The following is a 9,897-nucleotide window of genomic DNA, read 5'->3' on the forward strand; positions in this document are numbered from 1 at the left end:
CACATGGGAGGATAAGGAGTTCATTCAAAAGAATCCACACTTGGTTAGCATTGAGGACAATGCTTCTTTCAAGAGAGGGGGCATGTTATGCCCTTAATATTGGTGTATATAGGGTTATGAATAGTCAACTTATGGCTATCTTAATCCTTAATTAAGTCATGTTATCATTATTATATTATAATTTAGGTAGGTAGGTCAGCCTAGGTGTTATGTAGGGTTGTGTCTATTCAACCTAAGAATAATTAGGTATATATAGGAGGTTGTGAGTCTTATTTCAACATCATATTGTGAAGTGTGTTCACATTGGAGATGGAGGTTGATCCCTCAAAGTGGCCTATTACTCTTAGTTATTATCAAGTATTTATATAATATTTCATATTATTTCTTCAATTGTGCAACTTATTTCATTACATATATTTTTAAATTAATAAATAATTATTCAATTACATCATAAGATTGCTTTTCATTTTTAATTTTTTTAAAAAAACTTCTCTACAACCATGGACTAAAATGATATAATAGGCATGCATTCCTATTCTTGGTACACAACAAGAGATGCAATGCATCAAACTTCCTATCAATAGTTAGAAAAGAAGGAAAATATAGATTTATAGATAGAAAAGAAGGAAGCATATGAAGAGAGAGCTAAAAGAGATAGAATGATATGTTATTATAAGGACAAATAAAGGTAAAATGATAGATAGAGTTGAAGGGAATCTAAAAAATATTAATAATTATATTATGTTAAGAAATATATAAATAACAATAAAAAATTATATTAAATGAATGAGCTACTCATTTCTACCATTTTAATTATCAATTAAAATATTTAATTTTAAAAAATAAATTATTAATTACTTGATTCAAACTGAGCTTTAGTCTTGCCTTTTCTTGTAAAGAGGTGCTAGATTTGTTTTATGATTTGAGAAAAATGGACAAATAAATAAAGTGACAAGGTTTACATGGTTATAATTATTCTTTTATTAGTATATGAATAATTTAAAAAGGTTTTTATAGATTAAAAACTTACTAGCATTATTTAAAAGGTAGTATTATATTGAACATTTAGTATTTGATGATCTTGATGATCTTGTTGCTCAGGATCGAGCTCCTTGTTGTATTCCTTTCTGTCTTAATAAATTTTTACCCCTCTTTTTGCAAAAACATTTAGTATTTATCAAATTTATTAATCTTAAGTTTCAAAAAGTTATATATGATACTATTTCTTATATTGTAGATAAATGGTGCATGTCTTTCACTTTGTATTATAGATTAATATGTTTATCCTTTGCTAAGATCCTTTGGTGGGAATGTACTATTCAATGTTCCCCTTGATTAGTATGGTAATGTGTTTCTATTTTAAAATAAAATTCTTATTTAAATTTTTTTATAAGTTCTATATATTTATTTAAATTTTAGATAATTATAAGCTTTCCATAATTCATATTAATGTTTCTAAAAGTTGATTATATAATTGTATTTTTCACCATCATACTACAATGGAACATTAGGAAAAAAATTAAAAAATTAATTTTGTACATCATGAAAAATTTAGAAGTCAAAATTAATTATTATTTATTAAACACAAGTAGATTTGAACCCAAGACCTCTTTAGTAAGAGGCTCACACTTTACCATTGTGTTGTAGGCTCTTTCCTAAAAGATAGAGTTTTTAAAAGTAAAAGAACATATATTTAAATATTCATTAGAATTAAAATATTCTAAATAATCATTAAAATTAAAATATTTTAAATATTTATCATTAAAATATTCATTTTTAGTATATCTGTAATAAATATAATATAATATATTTATATTGATAATATATAATATATAGAATCTAATTTATTATTATTATGTTAAACATTATTAATAGTATATTAGAACTAAACTATAGATATGACTGCAATTATAATATAATTAAAACCTTTAAATCCACATAAATTTTAAGTATTTATAATATAATGTCTAAAATGAAACCTCTAAGCTAAAGTGTAGTGAAGAGCCAACCACACTCAAAGTGCCCTTATGATATCTTTCATCCAAATTTTACATCAGCTTAGCATTTAAGTTAATTAATTTGTCTCTCTTGCATTTGATTAGCTATGCAATTTTTTTTGATTTGGTGACCTGTTGATTTGTTGCAATGGTTAATTGCTCTCTCTACCATTGCTCGAAGAGCAGCATATTATTTACATAGGAGCAAATGGCATCAAATATTCTTCTGACACTAATGGATCACAAAAACCATAGCTCTGCTAGCAAGCTTTGACAAGTATTAATTATGATCTCATCTCTTATTATTTCTTTTCTTTTTTTCAATTTAAAAAAAAAGAAATTATATGAGAAAATTGGTCCCTAACCAATGAGAAATTAAGAATTTAGTTGTCGTAATTGAATTTAAAAATACACATCTAAAAAATTTAGCTTTTCAAATTTTGTGATATTGCTATCAAAATAATGCTAGGGGGTCTAATGAAAACTTTACTTCACTTCCTTTTATAAGGTAGGGACTAATAAGAAATATAAGCATTTAATTCTATATTTGAGGTTGGTAAGAAAAATAGATTGTGATAATTAATATTGATTAGACATTCATTTTTGTTCAAAGTGTTGAGGTGGAAGGTAAAATGATTAGTTTTTTGAAAAATCTAATCAACTTATTTGATTACAAATGGTGAGAGGATAAAGTTGTAGTTAATGCATTCATTAAAGCATAATAGACTTCTTATAAAGTATTTGTATTTTTGTTGAAGAAAATTGAACTTTCTCCCCTACTAAAAATAATATGATCAATAGAATAAATGAAAAATGTGATTTATAAATAAACATTTAAAATTTCTTTTAATCTTTTAAATTCTATGAATTTATCGATCAATTGAATTGAATAAATGCAATAGTCTCATGCCTTTGTTATCACAAGTGAACCCCATAGATTGAAAAGAAGTTTCCTATGCAAGATTTAACAATGAAGATGCCTAGTTAGTGCAATTACTAATCGCCCACTAGAATGGTTCTGTCGTTCTACAATGATAGGGACTATAAGAAATATTTTTCCATCAATATTAAATATAGTGAAAGACAGGTGTGATCCACTGCATAAGGCGGCAGTATCGTGCACGTTGTTGAACTCGCATTTGCACGTCGTTGAAAAATAATTTGTCTCAAATGACCATTGATTTCTTTGCTATGGTCAAAGATGGTCCTTTCCTTGCTTCTTCACAGCACTGGTATGGAATCTGGATGGACAATGGCGCATTTTGTGTTTATTCAAAGGCTCCTTTTGCTCGTTCTAATGTCACGCCAGTTTATCTACGAACGAGGAATCCTAGCTATATCGAGTTAAAAAGAATTTGAAATGAGAAGGAGAAACAATCCCGAAATCGCATTGGTGTTTCCTGTCATCTTGGCTCGCGAAGATCTGGGTATAATAAAAAAGTTCTACTTCGTGATTTATTTAATGGATTGGTTTTACATTCTGTTTATCTTGAAAAAGAGGCTGGTTTTCCTTCTTAGGGTTTCGTGAATTGTTTTGTTCTTCCGACGTTTCACTAATTTTTTTTAATATTTGTAAGTTTTTTACATCCTACTTGGGGAATCCCATTTGCTTTCAGGTCTCCATTCAACTGTCTTATCGAGGGAAGGGCGTATCTATGATTTCTTATCACAATCTGGTAAGAAAGTTCTGTTTTCTTTCCTTGTCCTTTCGAGGAAGGGGGTTGAATAAAACAGTCTGTCTTTCTCTAGACATTTTCCCACTTATTTCCAGGAAGAAACAAACAAACAGGGAATGGTTACATTCATTTCCTCCCCTTTCCTTGAAGGAGGATGCCATGTAATCTGTTTATATGCATGTCCTCATCTTTCTCATATCATATCCATTATTTGCCTGATTTGCTTAGCTTTGTGTGTTTCATCCCCATCTTTGCATATTATATGGCTTCTACATCTTCATCTTACCAACTAAATGCTTTCTCAGGAATTGAGCCTCCCAGCAAAAGGAGGAAAATAGAAGAATCTTCAAGAGTGTATGATGTTTTCATCAACCACAGAGGCCCCGATGTCAAGCAAACTCTGGCTACACAGCTTTACAAGTCCCTTAGGGATCTAGACATAAAGACATTTCTTGATTCCGAAGAGAAGGAGCGCGGAGTTTCATTTATATCAATCATTGAGACAGCGATTAGATCTGCTTCCGTCCATATCGCTATTTTTTCAAGAAAATATGCAGAGTCAGATTGGTGTTTGCGTGAGCTGGTTCTTATGTTACAGAGTAATGCCAAGATTATTCCTGTGTTTTACCAAGTGGAGCCCTGGGAACTCCGCCATACCGAGAAGGGAGTGTATGGTGAGGCGTTTCTAAAATATCAAGAGAAGGGCAGGTATCTGGACAAGTTGGAGGAGTGGAAGGAAGCCCTTCAACAAGTTTCTTACACCGCAGGCGACGTATTCACAGATCCAGAGTAAGTCTTCTGCCTATTTCAAATCTACTTGCAACTCAAATAATATATTTTCTTCTAGCAAAAGAGGTTTAGTTACATAAGCAAAATTTCGTTCTTAACAAATTTGCCTTTCTCTTGTAGCTCTAGCGATTTCAAATACATGGTGGCCGCTGTGGAAAACGAAGTGCGAAGGTCAAAGCGTTTATACGTTGCAAAATATCCAATCGGACTTCATAAGCTCGTAGGAGATTTTGAAAGGCAATGCCTTGGTGACCTTGTTCGTGATTTTGAAAGCAATTGTAGAATGAGAAAAGCAGCAAAAAGGAAAGCGAATGTCGTTGGCATTTTTGGTATGGGTGGGGTTGGGAAGACAACTCTTTCCAAAGAGTTGTTCAACCAGAAGAGGTCACAATACACAAGAACAAGTTTTCTGTTTGACGTGCGGGAAGCCTGTGCCAGTCATAGATTACCTTCACTACAAACTAAACTCCTGAAAGATATCTTCTGTGAAGATCACTGTTTTTCAAGTAGTGAGGAAGGGACAAACTATCTGAGGGATCGCTTGGAAAGGAACAGATCCTTCACTTTCCTAATTGTTTTAGATGACATTGATCATGTGGAACAGTTAGATGCTCTATTAGTGAATGATATATTAAAGAAGCCTGATAATAATCTGGTAATTGTTACAACCAGAAATGCAGGGGTTCTTGTAAGTGCAGGAATTGATATTGGATATCATTTAAAAGGATTAGGTGTAGAAGATGGAAGAGAGCTGTTTTGTTGGCACGCTTTCGACCAACCATTTCCACGTAGCCCATTCAAGGATCTAGTTCAGGAGTTCGTTAGAATGTGTGGAGGCTTACCTCTGTCTCTTCTGGTTATGGGTCGGCATGTTTTTGGTAGAGACCAATGGTATTGGCAGGATGAATTGACGAAGGTTAAGGAGACTCTTCCGGGAGATATAAAGCGGAGATTGAAGATAAGTATCGATACCTTAGATAATGTAGAAAAACAGATATTCATGGATATAGCTTGCTTTTTCACTGAAAAATCTAGTACCAAGGCCATGACCATATGGCAGGGATCTGCATGGAGAGCCCGACATGCTCTGAAAACACTGAAAGAGAAATGCCTTGTTGAGGAAGTTAAAAAGTGGGAATCTAGCAAAGGCAAGTATGCTCTGAGAATGCATGACCACCTTCGGGACTTGGGAAGAGAAATGGCACATGAACTAGGCCATCCTTGTCGTGTGTGGCGTCCCAAGGATCTTAAGTGTTTGGTATGCTTGTCCTTCCACCATAGGTTATTTTTTTATTGATATATGAATTCTGAAATTTCTTCTACTACACAAATGTAAGTTGTTTTCTGTGAATACAGGAATCAAAGGGATTCCGAGAGATTTTGGCACAAACCAAAGGCAGGTGTTTCCACTCCATTTTGGACAAATCCATGAACTGTAGAATTACATACTTTCTAGGGGAGCCGGAAGATGGTTCCAATACTGCTACTCTGCTATGGCTTCAGCTACAGTACCTGAATTCAGATATAAAACCAAGCATTTTTTCATGGATCCCTCTTCAAAACTTGCAGTGTTTAAGAATCGCCAATGGGTGTTTTCAAAAATTGTGGCAGAGCGAAGTGCAGGTATTGCTTCTTCACCATAAAAAATAATGTATTTGTGGCAGCTTCCTGACTATTCTTTTATATCTGAAAGTTTGAAACAAGTGTATTTTGAACAGCAGAAACCTTCTTATTTGAAAGAACTTCAGATTCGTGAAACATTTGTGGAAGAGTTTCCAGATTTGATAGGACAACTAGATAACATGCGAAAGCTAGTTTTAGATGCTAAGGACATCCGTATGGATATCACGTCTTTCCTAAAATCCCTCAGAATGAATCTCCGTAGTTTAAGAATAACGGACTGGTCAATAGCAGGGGACTCTGTTTACAATGTTACTGCAGAGGGAGCTTCTGTTAATTCCTTACTCATCTATGACTTCAATCGGCTTTGGAAGGGGGAGGTGGCTTTGAATAACGAGGGAACAATAATGAGTAATGTTGAAGATTTGGAGATTTATAGCTGTGAACTTGTAAGCAAGATTTTAATTGATGGAAATTTCTTTGAAAGCCTTCAATCTCTCAGAATCTGTAAAATGGAAAATCTCATCGAAGTGGATTTAGCAGGGATAAAGACATTGAAATGTCTTGAGATTACAGATTGTGAAAAATTCAAGAGATTGTCAGCAACACCTGATATTTGCAAGCTGGCAGATTCAAAGATTAGTGGATGTCAACAGTATGAAGAGGTAAGGCTTGCACAGCTCAGCTGCTTGGAGAAAATTAGCATTCGAAACTGTACTCAGTTGAAAAATTTGTCAGGAATATCTAATATCGCGAAGCTTGTAGAACTTGAAATTTCTGGTTGTCAAATGCTTGAGTTTGAGTGCTTGCGCCTCAGGGATATGAAACATCTGGAGAGGATAACGGTTGATAGAGATGTGAAGATGAAATATTTTGAGTTGGATAGCTGTGAAAATCTGAGAACAGTAATAATTGGTTGTAAAGTTATTGTACAATTAAGCATTCGTAACTGTGTGGAGCTTGAGAAGTTGGCAGATTTAATAGGTCCAAGTTGCTTGAAGAGGATTATAATTGATGGATGTGGGAATTTGAAATATTTTAGATTGGATGGTCTTGAGAATCTGGAAAACTTGTCAGGTAACATGGAACTTAGACAGCTGGACATTGATCAGTGCCCCGCACTCGAGGAATTGCCAAGTCTTGTCAGAATGAACTGCTTGGAGAAAATTCAGTTCAACTCTTGTGAAAAGCTACAAAAGATTATAATGCCAACAACACTTTTAACCGTTGTGGTAAAAAATTGTAGAGATTTGCAGAGTATAGAGGGAATCGATGATCTTCCAAAGCTTACATATCTGGGGATTAATGAGTGCCCTGCGTTGGACGAGTTGCCAAGTCTTGTCAGATTGAGCTGCTTGAAGGAAATTCAGATTGAGTCTTATGAAAAGCTACAAAGTATTACACTGCCATCAACACTTTTAACGGTTGTTGTAAAAAGTTGTAGAAATTTGCAGCGTATAGAAGGAATCAATGATCTTACAAAGCTTGCATTTCTGGAGATTAATGAGTGCCCTGCGCTTGAGGAGTTGCCAAGTCTTGCCAGACTGGGCTGTTTGGAGAATATTCAGATTGGCTCTTGTGAAAAACTTCAAAACATTGTACTACCATCAACGCTCTTATCAGTGTCAGTAAGAAGTTGCAGAGATTTGCAGAGTATAGATGGAGTCAATGGTCTTACAAAGCTTAAATTTCTGAACATTGAACAATGCCCTGCGCTAGAGGAGTTGTCGATTCTTGCCAGACTGAGCTGCTTAGAGAAAATTCAAATCCTCTTTTGTGAAAAACTTCAGAACCTTGTACTGCCATCAACACTCTTATCAGTGTGGGTAAGAAGTTGCAGAGATTTGCAGAGTATAGATGGAATCGATGATCTTACGAAGCTTAAATTTCTGAACATTGAACAATGCCCTGCGCTAGAGGAGTTGCCGTTTCTTGCCAGACTGAGCTGCTCAAAGAAAATTAAAATCTTCTTTTGTGAAAAACTACAGAGCATTATACTGCCATCAACGCTGTTATCAGTGCGGGTAAGAAGTTGCAGAGATTTGCAGAGCATAGAAGGAACCAATGATCTTACGAAGCTTACATATCTCAACATCGAACAGTGTCCTGTGCTAGAGAAGCTGCCGAGTCTTGCCATATTGAGCTGTTTGAAGGAAATTCATATTGGCTCTTGCGAAAAGCTAATGAACATAGCAGGTTTTGAAGAGTTGCAGGAGTTAAGATACCTGGGACTTAATTATTGCAGCAATGCATTACTACGGAATTGTATCCGTAAATTGAAGGTAATGATTTCAATACTTTTCCAACAGACAATTATAAATATCTCTGTTAGTGGAAGTGTTCTTTTATTTCGTTTTTAAAAATCATCTTGGTTTTGTCATTTATTCGCACATGATAATCTTTATTTTCTAGTGATCTGTAAATTAAAAGAATTTTCCATGGATAAGTGACATTATTTTGCCCTTTATCACAGAATGTTCCACCAAGAGGAGTGATTATGATCGGAGGAGCGGTGCAGGGAGCGGAGTCAGTTTTAAACAAAAAATTGTTTTATGACGCTAATATTGGCGTCGATGGAGTGATTGGAATTGATGGTCACAAAACTCACTGCGTTTGGTCAAAATTGAGTGCAATTATTGAATGCTATGTGGTTACAAGTGACACTCCAGAAGAGGAAATAAATAGGCCACTTACAAACCTCCCCTTTAATAAGGTGTGCAAAGGAGAATGGATAATCACATTATGTGGTTTTCCGAAATGCATTTTTCAAGATCAATTTGAAGATGTTTTGAGAAGGTATAGAATAATGAAGGGGTGTAGGGCCGAGATGAAAGAAGGTGAACAGTGGAAATGTGTGGATGTGTTGCGTACGATTGTTGATCGGTTACATCATATATGAATAAAGATTGTGGAGATGAGTTCTCTTCTACACAATTAATGTAATTTTATGATTATTAGTCCCGGAACTAATATTATTGTGGTTTCTGATTCAATTAAACTATTTGGCTAAACATATGTCATGTTCTAAATAAATATGTTACGGTTAGATTTAAAAAATATTTTGGTAACGACGAATGCTAAATGCTAATTTAAGATTGGTCAATGGATAATTTCCTTGGGACTAATCAATCAATTTATTGGGAACAAGACGATGAAGAAAAAACATCGGAAGTGACAGCGCAGCGGGTGCATTTACTATACATGTGACGATGGAAGTGAGAGTGCAATGAATGCAGTTACTATGCATGTGAGAGGACCGAAAAATATCACCATTAAAGAAGGTCGAAGACATTAATAACATTAAATCATGATGCACAAATAACACCGACATATTGTTTCATACAAGCATTGTTACGCTGAAGGCGTTCCTATACTGGAGTTGTCCAACCTCAGAATTACATCAATGGTTCGCATCGTACAAGGGGAGTGCAAGACGATTGAAGGTGTATAGTCCGTTGATTTTAAACCAAACCGTCCCACCATTCCCTTCTTCTCCCTGTATACTCCTTTGGACAGCGTGCCATCCAGTCTTGCGCCTGCATTGGGAGTGGTATCCTACGTGGCAAGAGGGTGGGTGAGGGGTGTTAGTATAGGATAGGGTTTAGGTGGGTTGACGTGGTTTTAGGAGTGTGGGCAGTTAATGATAAAGTAGGGTGTTTTTAGTGTTTAGGATTGGTGTATTAACTTAGTTAATATTTAATTTAAGTTAGTTTTTTATTTTTTTAGTTAGTATTTAAATTTTAGTTTAGTTTGTTTTATTTAAAGTTTTAATTTAAATTAGATTAGTTTAGTTTATTTTATAAAAAAGTTAGTAT

General features: G+C 34.4%; 1 protein-coding gene across 2 annotated transcripts; it reads left to right on the top strand.

Moving 5' to 3' along the window:
• The first annotated feature begins 3,239 nt into the window (after positions 1–3,239).
• LOC149545250 (uncharacterized) lies at positions 3,240–9,080 on the top strand. 2 transcript variants are annotated; one of them, XM_089790610.1, is made up of 7 exons: positions 3,240–3,424; positions 3,614–3,673; positions 3,979–4,462; positions 4,583–5,720; positions 5,819–6,085; positions 6,181–8,364; positions 8,556–9,080. In XM_089790610.1, the coding sequence occupies exons 1-7, from the start codon at positions 3,358–3,360 to the stop codon at positions 8,979–8,981; spliced, it is 4,626 nt and encodes a 1,541-aa protein (XP_089646736.1). In that variant the 5' UTR covers positions 3,240–3,357; the 3' UTR covers positions 8,982–9,080. The 2 variants fall into 2 exon arrangements, with proteins under 2 accessions (XP_089646736.1, XP_089646735.1); XM_089790609.1 differs by lacking the exons at positions 3,240–3,424; positions 3,614–3,673 and having other exon boundaries at positions 3,754–4,462; positions 6,184–8,364.
• The last annotated feature ends 817 nt before the right edge of the window (positions 9,081–9,897 follow it).

The sequence above is a fragment of the Cupressus sempervirens genome, chromosome 7, assembly GCF_028749045.1.
Source record: "Cupressus sempervirens isolate cs-2001-9-10 chromosome 7, ASM2874904v1, whole genome shotgun sequence".
Lineage (NCBI taxonomy): Eukaryota > Viridiplantae > Streptophyta > Pinopsida > Cupressales > Cupressaceae > Cupressus > Cupressus sempervirens.